The sequence below is a fragment of the Biomphalaria glabrata genome, chromosome 6, assembly GCF_947242115.1.
Source record: "Biomphalaria glabrata chromosome 6, xgBioGlab47.1, whole genome shotgun sequence".
Taxonomy (NCBI): Eukaryota; Metazoa; Mollusca; class Gastropoda; family Planorbidae; genus Biomphalaria; species Biomphalaria glabrata.
This window is the reverse complement of record NC_074716.1, coordinates 53,539,664-53,553,995: the sequence shown is the minus strand read 5'-3', so window position 1 is coordinate 53,553,995 and position 14,332 is coordinate 53,539,664. Positions and strand designations below refer to the sequence as shown.

Genomic DNA, 14,332 nt, shown 5'->3' with positions numbered 1-14,332 from the left:
AAACATTTTTTTTTCTTCTTAGCCATGTCTACTACCCTTGTTAAAATAGATACAATTGTGAGGGAGTTTTAAAAATGTAATTTGCTAGATTACTAGCACACAGCCACTCATTGAAATTCATTTTAGTGGAAAGGGGAGGGGGGGGGGGACAAAAAAGTGTTTTCTATGTTGTTTTGTTGTATGCTTTATTTTAATTGTCATTTATTTTCTCTTGCTATTCATTCTCTAAGTACCAGTATGAAGAAACCAAACAAGCTGCTGAGGGAACATCTGATTAATACTTTTTTTATATATATAAATTGTATTTGGTAGCATTTTTTAGTTGTTTTTTTTCTAAAGCATTTATTGTTGACTTAATTTAAAATATTCTTTTATCTCAGATTTGTGATTAGTACATTAAAACAAAAAAAAACAGTTTTGTAATATGATATATTATTTTTCATCACTGTTACTAATCCATATTTTTTTATTTTTTTTTACATTTAAACACCTTGTATATTGACAGAAGAACTCTTTTGTGTTCTCCTGATACCTACAATCATTCTAGTGGCAGCCATTTTATTTCTTGTCATTTGTAGAACTATGATTCAGTTGTTATTGTTGTGAATTAGTTCTGCCAATGGTTATTTATGTATTTATATGGTTTAAAATTTTTTTTTAATTATTGTAAAGACAATCTAAATAATGCCTGTCCTGTCCTGTCAGGACTTTATTTATGATTAGATTTTTAAATGTCTAGGTAATTAAGTAAAATTTTAATTGCAATATATGTGTGTATTAAAGAATAAATGTTATATTTTGCTATGATGACTATACATAGTCTCGAAGTTCAGCCTAACAGACATACCATACACACTCAGTTTGTTCATAAAATAATAAACAATATGTATGATAAGTTAAAATAAAATATGAATTTAATAGAATAATATTTATACAATAATATCGAAAGGAATAATGTGAATGATAATTTTTCACAAATAAATATAAAGATAAAAAGTCATAAATTCATTGTAAGTAATAACTTTAAAAAGCATAAATAAAGTAAGCACCAATATGTTGCTTGAAAACACTGACTTCAACATCACAGTTTCATATCGTATGCCAAAGATTCGTCTCTGTAATAAGTTCTGTATAAACTGCCAACGGACATCAATCATGATAGCAGCATACTAGAACTGTCATTAACTTCTGACCAACAATACAAAGATGACGACGACAATGTCCACCGTAATACCAAAAACCCACAGCATTGAATCAACGATGAAATAATTAACTGAAACCCTATAAAATTACAGACAATCTCTAAAACTAGAAATACGAACAAATCTGTTTAAAGAATATCGTTACAATATAAAATACAACTCACCCTAAACAGAGGTCAAATAGTCCTAACAAGAATTAATCCAAGGCAATATGGTAAGGCTGACCAGTAGTATAAAACCAAGATTCATTCAGGACCTCAAAAAGTACATCTTGTCTATCAATTACAATAAGGCGAAAATGCCCCCAAAATAAGAGCTGATAAATTACGTCACTCATGACAATAGGACAAGGAATAAAATGTTGCACAAAATATTAATACCATGAATGACGTCATCGCCTACAGAAGAAAGTGGCGCTATTTGATAGTGTACATTTTTACAAATATACTCAACAACATTACTAACTGCGACAAGCTTAATTTGGGCAGTCTTAACTACATTGAATCACATATGTGTATGTACAAATGTACATAAGTGTTTAAAGTGTATATGGTCTTATCAAGTAGATCTGTAATGAAACTTGTAGACTCCTGGCTCCACTAACACAAATGTTATCAGTAGGTTCTATACTTCTTCTTCGTTCTCATTTTATGTTAAAGTGTTCAGACGACTAAACCAATACATGAGATGAACTGCGCAGTGGTTTCCAAATCAGGGAGCTTTCCGTATAGTTTTCTTTCTATTGAGGTGTTTTGGGGCCAGTGTCTAGTACGGGCCTCTTGGTAAAGAGAGCAGTTTTGGAGGACATGGTCGGCATTATCTGGTGACACTCCACATGGGCAGATTTCACTGGTTCCAATTTTGAGCTTCCGGGCTCTATGTTTTTATTCTAGACATTTGTATTGTGCTAGCATTTTAAACATTATTTTATTGTGCATTAATGTTTATGTAAGAAACATTTTCCTTATTACTGATTTTATTATGGATAAATATTTGTACAAAGTTAAAAGAATAAGATCGAACTGTAGGCATACAGTTGAATAATTATATCTAGGCCTATATAGGTCAAATTCAACCCCCCCACCCCCACTTTGCAATACAAAAGTTATGAAAAGTTTGTTTCGTTAACTATATTTTGAAATTCATGATAAAATTTTAGTTTAACTACTTTATTTTAGTTGAAAACTTTAGTGCAATCAAACTCATTTTGTTATAATAAAAATTTAATTATTTTGTTTTTAAAGCCATAATTCAAATAATATTCTCAGCCTGTACCCAATTCATAATTTGAAAAAACTGGAATTCTTAACATTCATAATCATTGGCTGTACAGATAAAAGCAACAAGGGTGAGGTACAATTCAGTATTTAATCACAGTATTAAGTTACAAAATTTCAAATCTAGAATTAACAGAATTCACTGATCTTTATGACAATTGAAGAAAGCCACAATACAAAGTTGACACTGTGAAAAGTCTTCTAAGAAAAAACTGTCATGCTGTGAAAACTCACTCTTTTTCATTTTGGCTGAAAGAAAAAAAAAGAAAAAATTTTATTTAGCTTTTTTATTTTAAAAGAGGCAGATCATGTACAGAGCAGATTTTCGTTTAAAAATATCATAGAACAAAGTTTTGAGTACCAACAACGGCTAACGATCAGTTTCGTGGACTTCAAAAAAGCGTTTGATAGTGTCCACCGAGAATCACTATGGAAAATAGTTAGAGAATACGGTATACCAGAAAAATTCGTCCAGATCCTACGACACCTTTACAGTCAGTCTAGTTGCTGCATTAAAACAGAAAAGGGAACAACAGAGTTTTTTACAATCGAGACAGGTGTGAGACAGGGGTGCATCTTATCTCCCTTCCTTTTCCTCCTAGCCATCGACTACATAATGAGGAGAGCAATGAACCAGACTGCCTTTGGTATTCCATGGCATGAACAACTCCGATTGACGGACTTGGACTTTGCTGATGATGTTGCACTACTCGGGGCTACAAATAAATGCATTCAAGAAATGACGGAGAGCCTAGACAGAGAGGCACCCAAAATTGGCCTCCGCATAAACTTGGATAAGACTAAAATTATGCGAGTGGGATATAAGGCAAAGGGTGTCCCCGTCAGACTTGGCAAGTCAAAGCTTGAAGAGCTGGACAAGTTCACGTACCTTGGCAGCATCATAACAAATGATGGAGATGCTTACCATGATGTAGCGTGCCGAATAGGAAAGGCAGGGAGCATTTTCCAAAGGCTGCAGCCTATTTGGACTAGCCAAGCCATTGGACTCGAGACAAAAATACACCTTCTCAACACAATCGTCATTCCAACTGCTACATATGCATGTGAGACGTGGAAGTCATCTGTCAAAATTGAGAAAAGACTAAATGTGGCTCAACAGAGATGGCTGAGACGGATTTTGGGAGTCAGTTACACAGACCGGATCTCAAACAAGGAAATCCTTTGCCGAACTGGGAGTCGAACACTTAGTGAGGTTGTGACTGAGCGTCGCATGAGGTTTGCGGGACATGTTCTACGTCAAAATGAATTACGCACACCAAGAGTTGCGATAACATGGAAGCCAAAACGAGGAAAGCGCAAACAGGGACGTCCTCGTATTACCTGGCGACACACCTTCATGGAGGACCTCAGAACAGTGGACACCAGATGGGAAGAGGCTTCAGACATTGCCAGTGACAGATCATTATGGAGACAGCTTGCCGCCCAATGCGCCGAACGGCGCGGGAGGACCTAAGTCTAAGTAAGTAAGTTATTTTAAACATTAGAATACATTGAATACCAAAGCACGATATAGCTGGAGTATATTAAATTAAGATGTGATGCTCTATTGAGTTTATAAAAGTTTAGGGCTAGTAGCGGATTCTTTGTCCTCACATGAAATGTATCATGTAATGATAATGCAAAGAACAATCCACAAGTTGTAATTTGTACACTGTAATTTAAAGAAATTTAACAAGATTTAAAAAAAAAAAAAGGTTTAAAAAAAAATACCGCAGGTTATAAGATGCTGTCTTTTCCAAACAGAATGAGAATTTGTAACCAAAAGCATGTTAAGAACTTACATAATAATTTGTATCAAATCAAATCATATACTATCAAATATCTTAGTTTATGAGAACTGATCTGGTTTTCGGAGTTGACTATAACAATGGAATCTCTAATTGCAGGGGGGGCGGTTGCCCCACTAGCTACCCCCTAAGGCCACCACTGCTTTAACTGAATGTATTGAAATATAGCCAAAAAGAATAATCTTCATTTACATGAAACATTTTAGGAGACATTGCCAAATATTTATAAAGATATTTAAAATTAGTTTTAATTTATTAGCATTTTTATATGTATATATTGTGGACACACCTGATTTCTGTATGTGTCCGCAGACCACATATTCTGACGGGCCGCATGTGGCCTGCAGCCCATAATTTGCTAACCCTGCTATAGACTATAGTCTAGGTCTAATATTTAATTTAAGTCATTGGTTAATATGCATGACTGAATGCAAGACGCGTGGGATGTAATCATCTTCTTTTTTGAAGTAACGTCTGTATTATAGAAGAAGAGCAATCCCTTTTCTCCATTTCAAGATTTTGTCTGTTTCAACCACAAGTGAATATTTTTACAGAAAAAAAAAAACAAGCACTAATCTAGAACAAAAAAGTGCTAAAAAGAAAGTGTTAGGCAAGATAATTACCGCTCCAGTACACTTTTGAGTCTCTGGGAAAAAAAAAAGGTTTTTAATCTTCTTTCTCTCTCTGACACCTTTAAGAAAAAAAAATGTATTGTCTAAAAATTTTCATAGCTATTTTTATTCTTACCTGGATTTCTTTGTCTTTCTGTCTGGTTATGTAGTTGTATTTCTGAAGAGAAAAACAAATATTTGTTAATCAGATTCATTTTCTTATTCTATTCTTATCACAATTTTACTTACAGACTTTGTATCAAATAAAAAGGTAATTAGGTCCTACGCCATTCAAACTAGTCATGCATGTTAATCAATGACTTTTTGCTAAGTCGTCGGTTTTCCTGGATGATTTGAGCAACCCTTTCCATTCTCTAATGACACTAGGGAAGAAGGAGAACTTGCAGGAATTTGTTTAAGCATATTGAATAAGGGGTGGGGTGGTAGTGGCTGAGTGGTTAAGCGCTTGGCTTCTGAAACGGGGGTCCTGGGTTGGAATCTTAGGGAAGACTGGGAATTTAAATTTCGGGATTTTTAGGGCGCCCCCGAGTCCACCCAACTCTAATGGGTACCTGACTTTAGTTGGGCAAAGTAAAGGTGGTTGGTCATTGTGCTGGCCACATGGCATCCTGCTATTTGACCGTTGGCAATAGAAACAGATGGCCTTAACATCATCTGCGCCATAGATCTCAAGGTCTGAAAGGGAAACTTTACTTTTTTTTTCTGTATGGTCCTTAAGATCAACTTTGATTGTAAAAAGATATAACTTACTGATCTAAATTGTGTGTCAGCTGTTTCACTAGCATGATTTTTTCATGCTCCACATCCTGAAAAGAGAGCAATTTAAAATATAGACAAATTGTCTTGAAAGATATAAGCTACATCCTAATAGCATTTCCCAAGACAACATTTTTAATCAATTTCTCTAAGACTGATAAATTTGAAGAAATTAAAGAGTTTACCAAAAATTAACCATTTGATATTGAACATTGTATAAACCCACTACGTCCTACCCCCGATTACCTTTATAATCTTAAGCAAAGAGAAGTAGGTCACATTTTTGTATTTAATATAAAAATACAAACTACAGCTAGAAAAATAGAGATTATAACTGAAAATAAGGTATAAAGATTCTTCCTTTTAATGAAAAATAAAATCAGTTTTCTCCAAAATGATTTTTAATTAACCTAGCAATGACACTGAAGTAATATTTAATTTAAAAAGTTTCAAATATTGAAAAGGGGTTTTAGGAACATCTGATAAAAACAGTATAGGACTAAAACGTTCTGGACAGCAGAAGTGGCTAATGGGTTTAAATGTTGTTGTGTTTGTTTATTGATAAAAAAAACCTGTTATGTAATGGTCATCTGTTTCTTTGGCCAAAGGTTAACAAAGGTGTCATGTGGCCAGCACAACAAACAACCACCTTTACTTATTCTCAACTAACGCTAGGTACACATTCAACTTGGGTGGACTCAGTGTCCTAGAAATCACAAAAATTAAAATCCATCTTCATCAGGACTTGAACCCATGATCCTTTACCACTCAGCCACTATGTTATTTGTTCACCTTGGGTCAAAAAGGTGATAGCATGAGAAAAACCTCAAAGAAGAAGAGGAAGTGATAATTACTAAACTCAATTTAAGTCAGTTGTCTTTGGTACTCGGAGCAGTACACATGTATTGAAGTGGCCAGTTGTTACCCACTATGATGGCTAAGTACGTGAGCAAACATGGCTCTCAGTGAGCTACCACTGTATGCTCTAGCGAGTGTACCTGAGTGTACCTTCACGTGGTGGGGATGTGAGAAAGGCTTGATAACCAGTTCACCGCTGTTACCCCTATGGGTGGTGAAGGTCCCCTCATGGGTGCAGGTTAGGGTACTAATTGATTAATTTTTTAATTGATTCTTGTGTTTTCAGGTAAAAGAAATAATTGTGCAAATTTCAGCTTAAGATTGGGTGTCAGAGAAATATTGTGTACAAACTTTTGGCCAGACAGACAGACAGAGTGAGTTGATACAAGTTTGTAAATACTTACTATCAACCTTGACTTTAGGTTACTAACTTCATTGCTTGTGTTTCTCAAGTTCTCTTCACCCCTAGCTATAACATAGAGATGTTGTTTTATTAGTCTTTTTCTAAGGCAACAAAAATTACAACATTTTAGCTTATTAAGCACTTTGCCTGTATTTCATCAAACAGGAAAAAGTAACAGTTTTTCATCAGCATGTCATTATTCAAGAAGAAACCCAAAGGTGTCCAAATGGTTTTCCAGACTTTGAATTCGTCCTTCATCTCCATATGAAGTCAACTTTTTTTCCACTTCACCCCAGAGATGGGCCAAACTGAAAGAAGCTGGAGCCTGGAGTTTAAAAAAGGACAGTAATACAAGGTGGTCTGCAAGAGAGAAAACTATGAGGGCAGTTTCTTTGCAGCTTGACAAAATCATCAAGCTGTTGAAGAAACTTTCTGAATCAGCAACTGTAGGATGGACACTAGAAGCAGCGCACAGAATGAAATCTCTTCAGCACTACTTCTCTTATTAAGAGACATTTTCACTACTTCAATAGCTGTATCTTTGTATGAATCCTCTGACTAGTGATACTTTTCTTCAACACGTTCATGGTCTCCTTTGTTTTCAGTGCTCTTAAACTACCCTTTATACAAAGTTACTTCCTGAGAGTAACACGGCACTAGTCAGCGCTATGGAAGTTAATCCTTGAAATTGAGAATGACCCCGCATGGGAAGAGTTAATACTCTGTGTGGAATACATGCAACAGGGTCACTAACTGATATAACAATGTGAAAGGCAGGATTACATGAAAGTGACGTAACATTTAATTTATTTAAAAACAAATTTCAGACACTCAATTTGTGGGAATCTTCAAATTCCCCCCCCCCCTCCTCTCCTCACCCGAGCTACGCCACTGGCTTCAGGGCATTTTTCTTAACTTTTGGAAATTGAATTATCAGAAATTTATAAGTAGAGAGCTTATACAAGTTTGATAGGCGATATTATATTAGAAAAAAAAAAAAAAAAAGAGATACTTCATGAAACAAAGATTTTACATACACAACAACCTTGAGTTTTTTCTAAGTACCACTTGTTTTTCTGGTCTTGAACCTTTTTTCTTTTGCAACAAAAAAAAAAAAAAAAGAGTTTGTTTAGAAACATAAGAAAAAGATCATGTAAAATACAAACGGAAATAAAGGCCAACAAAACAAAATAAAATAATGAAACAAATCAAAATAGTAGGACAGGTTCAGTTCAAAATAATCAAAGAACCAGCATCACAGAGGCACAATAGTGTCTCATCTCAAAAACCAAAACAATGGTTTACAATAATATAATAAATGTCATAATCAAATGACAACATCCATGAGACACACTACTGTCTCATAATATCAAAACAAAAGATGTCTTTTACAAAAAAAAAACATACATACTATTTACATAAACCAACTTATTACTAACAAATAAATAAAGTCTACTTAGTTCATTAACGAAACACTCTTCCCATAACAGTGGCACACTCCTCTTAAGTAACACAGTCAGAGCACAACAACACAAGTATTAGTTAAACATTATGGATGGAGATTTCGTTCAAAATGCACTGGTCAGCTCAAGAGAGAGTGGCTATTGGACTACAGAGAAATATCCAGTGCTGACTAGATCCAAACTAAATAGAGCCCTCACAACTATCTCCACATATTCAAAATTATGGAAAATGGAAATAAACAAAGAAAAGTCAGTTTATTCAATCAAAACAGCAAAAAGAAACTACATCCTAAAAATAGACTCTCAGCCAATAAATAAAGAAGAAAATCCAACATATCTTGGTGTAAAACTAGACCAAAGACTGTCTCTAAAACACTTTATGGCAGATTTAAAAGAAAAGGCATCACAAAGATTAAACATAATAAAACACCTAGCAGGAACATCCTGGGGAGCTGAAAAGAAAACCTTAAGACAGTTATACACTGGATATGTCAGATCTGTAATGGTTAACTGTCTCTCCATACAAGTAGCTGCCAACAAAACCTATCAATCCTCATTAGATACAATCCAAAACCAAGCCTTGCGGTTAATTAGTGGAGGTATGAGAACTTCTCCCACAGCAGCCTGTGAAATAGACTCCAATATTGAACCTCTTAAGTTAAGGCGCAACAGAGCAGCATTAGAAGCTATTGAGAGATACAGAAGGTTGGAGGATGATCATCCAAATAAATTACTAACACAGAGAAATAGGAAAAACAACCAAAAAAAGCAAAGGACTCTGATCCAACTTACTGACGAACTAGCCCTAAAACACCACCTACCCAATAACAGAGAAAAAATTACCAGGTTTTCAAACATTACACGCGGACTAAACTACAAACAACCAACCATCAAAACACATTTACTAAATAACACCTTAACAAAAGAATCAAATCCACTGGAGCTCAAAGTAGGCACGCTTGAAACAATCGAAAGCTATCAAAAAACAGCTATCCATATTTATAGACGGATCGGCTTTCAAAGCTACCATCAATGCTGATCTTGGTGCCTTCCTGGTCTTCCAAAAATAAACACTTTGAGATAAGCACACCCTGTGGTGATTACTGCTCAAACTTCCAAGCCAAAATTGAGGCAATTACCATAGCACTCCAGACAGTGGAAAACAAATTATATGAAGGAGTGCAACCACCATCAGATATTGTTGTCTTTACAGACTCCCAATCTACTCTGCAAGCACTTAAAAGCAGCACCTCAAACAGCCCAAGAGAGTTGACAACACTCATTGTGATAATCCACCAGATGATATCAAAATTAAATATCAATATTACACTACAGTGGATCCCTGGACACATTGGCATCATGGGAAATGAAAAGGCAGATAAGCTATCAAAGGCAGGTTCATCTATGGAACAACCAGATAGACCTATTAACTACCTCACCCTAAGGTCAATGTTAGTCAACAATCACAAAGAGGAGTGGCTCAACCAATGGGCATCAGGAAACACAGGCAGAGCCATGTACAGAGAAATGACTACGCCTAACAAACTAGACAGTATTAACTTCCTCCCCCGCAAAGAACAATCTACAATCTTCCAACTAAGAACAGGACACACACCACTATTAAATTACCACCTGAACAAAATAAACTCCACACAACTACCCCTTTGCAGACATTGCGCCCACCCCTTCGAAACCGTAAACCATATCCTCTTTGAATGCCCCTCCCTAATCCACCTTAGGCAGACCCTACTTCCACTACAGCCCAACATAACCAACACCCTGTACGGCAGTGCTGAACAACTGAAGAAAACAGCACACTTTTTTTCCTTGGCACAGTCTGCAAAAGAGCTGACAGCTCAGCAGCAATAAAGCTGGCTAGAAGAAGAAGAAACAGTTAACCGAGAATTAAATAGTATATTAAAGGGAGCTAACTCTTACTGAAAATAAAGTAGCTACCCTTATTGTCCCTCTTGTCACAACACACAAGAACAGATCAGTTCACAACACACAAGAAGAATATAAATACACAATAAACACTATTTAAAAAATTTTAATAAACATTTAGAAATTACACTGTGACAACACTATGGAGAAAATTTAAAAAAAAAACATTTGACCTCTGGCTGGGCAGTCTGGGATTCTATCAGGTTAGTATCTCTGCCCCTGCCTCTTACTTTTTTCTGAGCTAATCATGTTTTAAAAAAACAAAAACAAATAATTACTAACAGAAAATTCAGCGATGGCTACAAATAACTAAAGACCAGTATAATAGTGTCTCTCTACATATGCATACATATTTATATATATGACTGCTTGTCTTGACCATTACTTGTTTTTTTTTTCAAAAATATTTCAAGATAAGTATAAATGAATAATTCAATAAATGATGGCTTACACGGAATGGCTGCTAGGTTGTTCATGGTCTATTGGCTGCCATCCCACGTCTTCCTGCAGGAAAATTGAACTGTCTCTTGTAAAATATTAAATGTGCAAAGAAGTTAGATACTGATTTATCCATTCAAGATTAAAAAAAAAAATTTTTCTTTCTAATTGTTGAGCTTTATTTATTTTCTTTCTGAATTCAGTAAGCTTAAATTGCTTTTTTTCCTTTTGTTGTTTCAGAGTGCGAGTAAATATAAACAAAAAGATACACCATACAAGTAATGCTAGAGCAGACAATGTACAGAACATAGGGTAATAAAAAGACTGGAATATACCAGTCAGCTCTGCTTCATTTAATTTCACAAAGTTGAGAAACAAAATAATATATTTGATAAAATACTTGTAATTTTTAATCAACACTCACAGATCTACTTCAGTGCTGTCAGAGTCGCTCAAATGTTCACATTGTTTGTTTTGCTCTTTGACCTGTGCAAAAAACAACACATGTTATGTGCTAAGTTGAAGTAGAAGCAGAAAGCATTATCAGAGTCAGAATTGGAATATGTTTTTTTTTTGTAAAATGTTTTACATCAGAGTTGAAGATAATTTACTTCCTAGTCCAGACCTCCTGCAGAATGATGGGGTATTATATGGGGTGTTCATTTTGCAGCTCAATGTATTTCTAAAATACCAACAGGAGCCATAATAATTTTTAAAAATAAATTTCAAAGAGAGTTTGTGTTTTCACATAAGCTCAGAGGGAGCCCTCCACTAGATCCACCTAGGCAGGTAAAAAAGAAATATCAATAGGTATAAACTATCAACAACCACAATCCTATCTCCTTCTATACAAAGTAGATGTGTGCAGGAGAAAGTATTTTGTTTGGCTGACTGCTGAGGTATTATTATTGTTATTACATTCTTAATATTTATAATGGGGCGCAGTGGCTGAGTGGTTGAGAACTTGGTTTCCAAATCTGGGATCCTGGGTTCAAATCTGGGATTTTTATGGCGCCCCTGAGTCCAATCAACTCTAATGGGTACCTGACATTAGTTGGGGAAAATAAAAGCAGTTGGTCGTTGTGCTGGCCAAATAACCATCCATCCATCCCAGTGGCGCTACAGCCTGCTCATTAACCATTGGTTTAACAAGTAGATGACCTAAGATCATCTGCCCCATAGATCACAAGGTCTGAAAGGTAAACGTTACTTTTTTGTTTTGGTAACTTTTTAATATTAATAACAGGGTTTGGTAGTCAAGCTCTTGGCTTCTGAACTGAGGGTATCTAGATTACCTGACATGTTTTTTTCAGTGAACTGATTGTTATGAGGATAAAGTTCAGTATGAGCCTAACCTAATGATTGTACTTTTCTGAATTACATTCTTATTGTTTAAAACTTATAGCATAAAATAATGTTTTTGTACATTGAAAGAATGCACACAAGACTAAGACTAAGACTGCTTTATTGATCCTTACGGAAACTTGTTGTGATTACAAGGACTCTTTTCTCATATAAAGACAACACAACAGAAAAATACACATAATTACAACAGACACAACATAAAGAGTTCATTCAGCGACTACACACATGTATCTTGGTGCATTTCATGCTCCCTGATCAATGAGTGGCGGTGATAGAGTCTGACCGAGTGAAGTACGAACAAGTTTTTGTACCGCTCCGTTCTTGTTTTGATTGACAGCAGTCGCCCACTTCGCGACGACCTGACGTAGTTCTGATGGAGCGGGTGGCCGTTGTCTTCCAAGATTTTTTTGATTTTTCTTAGGCACTTTTGTTCAAAAAGTTCCTTTAAATGTGGTAATGTTGTGAGTGTAATTTTTGATGCTTTTTTAATGATGTTTTCTAGACGTCGCACCTTGCCAACAAGTTATTCCTTATGTTAGCAGATTTTGTATAGTCGCGCCGTAAAAAGTCTCAAGGATCTTCTTGTTTAGTTTAAAGCTATTGAGTTAGTATAGAAAAAAGAGTCGCTGGGCTGTTTTCTTTGTCAGAGTTCCAAGGTGGTCTTCCCATGAAAGCTTGTTGTTGATGATAACGCCTAGATATTTATATGCCTTTACTTGCTCTATAGATGTAGTGTTTATTTGCAGTTCACGTATAGTTTGTTTTTTCTTTCTAAAATCTATTATAAGTTCTTTAGTTTTTGTGACATTCAGTTCTAGAAAGTTGTAGGTGCACCAGTTTGTAAACTCTTCTATTGAGCTTCGATACTGAGTTTCGTCTCCTGAAATAAGACCGACTATGGCAGTATCATCAGCGAATTTAATGAGTTTAACTGAGTCATAGATGTGTAAAGAGTGTATAGTACAGGAGAAAGTACACAACCTTGTGGAGCACCCGTACATAGTACTCGAGTTGACGATTTGGTGTTGTTGACTTTAACATACTGGGAGCATTGGGTTAAAAAGTTTAGAACCCATGCTTGTAAGTAAGGGCTTACATTTAAGTTACTCAGTTTGTTTATCATTAGATGTGGCTGTACGGTATTGAAAGCCGAGGAGAAATCTATGAAGAGGACTCGTGCGTATGTTTTTGGGTATATCGAGATGCTTATAAAGCTGGTCCAAAAGCAATAGAATAGCATCCTCAGTTCCTCTAGCTGCTTTGAATGCAAATTGATCAGGATTAAGGCTGTTCTTGACTTTTGATACAAGTTGTTTAAGCATATATTTTTCAAAACATTTCATAACAATAGGTGTTAGGCCCAGTACCTAGTGAATTTGTATGATGAATGCATGTATATATTGTTAAATACATCTATTCAAGCAGAACCTGACCCCTAATTGTGGTGTTTTTTCCCCGCTAAATTGTAGAATATGAAGGCCCCTTGAGATGCTGGGCTTCTGGCCTTGTAATGGCAGGGGTAACTGAGCATTGATCACACAAGACAGATAATTAAATGATCATCTATTGTTGATGGTTGACCTTCTAACCAAGAAGCTGATGAATGGCCAAACTCTCATTCCTGACTTCTGGAAAAAGTCCTTTCCTTGGATACAATTGAAATGGCCACAGGCTAAGGCTAAGCTTACTGATTATAGAAGCTGGTAATAAATAACACTAAAAGATGCCTTGATTAAAAACATGAATAAATATAGGTGCTTACAACTAGAAAAAAAAAAATATTTTTGGTAAACTTTACTAACCCATATAACAGAAAACACATTAATTAAATATATATATATATTTAGAGAGAGAGAGAGATGTGATAGGCCCTATATATATAGATAGACAGATAGATATAACTTCATTTTGATATGTAAAAAATGTGAGATGATTACAATGAACATAAATGTCAATTCTGGTTTTTAGATCTTCAAACTCTTTCTTGCAGGGTTCACTGTCGCCGCCTCTGTCTTCACTTTCCAATAACAAACCAACAGAAATGTCTTCCACTCACTAGAACACCCTTACCACAGTTTTCTTAGGCAACTTCCTGACTATACAACCCACACAAAGAACCTTGCTGAACCATTACTCTAGGGGGATCAAGCCAAGTTCTCGTCTAAAATATTATATTCTTCCTTTTC

The 14,332-nt window shown here is 35.4% G+C and overlaps 1 protein-coding gene across 9 annotated transcripts in view; it reads right to left on the bottom strand.

Annotated features, from left to right (window-relative positions):
• Positions 1 to 889: 889 nt before the first annotated feature.
• The window catches only part of LOC129926922 (golgin subfamily A member 6-like protein 2), a 32,623-nt gene continuing 19,180 nt past the window's right edge, over positions 890 to 14,332 (bottom strand). For 5 of the 9 annotated variants that reach the window (XM_056033577.1, XM_056033578.1, XM_056033576.1 and 2 more), the window contains 6 exons: positions 11,206 to 11,267; positions 10,795 to 10,869; positions 7,982 to 8,031; positions 6,938 to 7,002; positions 5,670 to 5,725; positions 890 to 2,728 (listed from right to left, as the gene is read on the bottom strand). In XM_056033577.1, coding sequence (XP_055889552.1) covers positions 2,710 to 2,728; positions 5,670 to 5,725; positions 6,938 to 7,002; positions 7,982 to 8,031; positions 10,795 to 10,869; positions 11,206 to 11,267 — 327 coding nt within the window. In that variant the 3' untranslated portion in view covers positions 890 to 2,709. Of the gene's footprint in view, positions 2,729 to 4,910; positions 4,934 to 5,034; positions 5,077 to 5,669; positions 5,726 to 6,937; positions 7,003 to 7,973; positions 8,032 to 10,794; positions 10,870 to 11,205; positions 11,268 to 14,332 lie in introns of those variants that run through there. The other 4 variants (XM_056033580.1, XM_056033579.1, XR_008778618.1 and 1 more) reach the window with 4 other exon arrangements.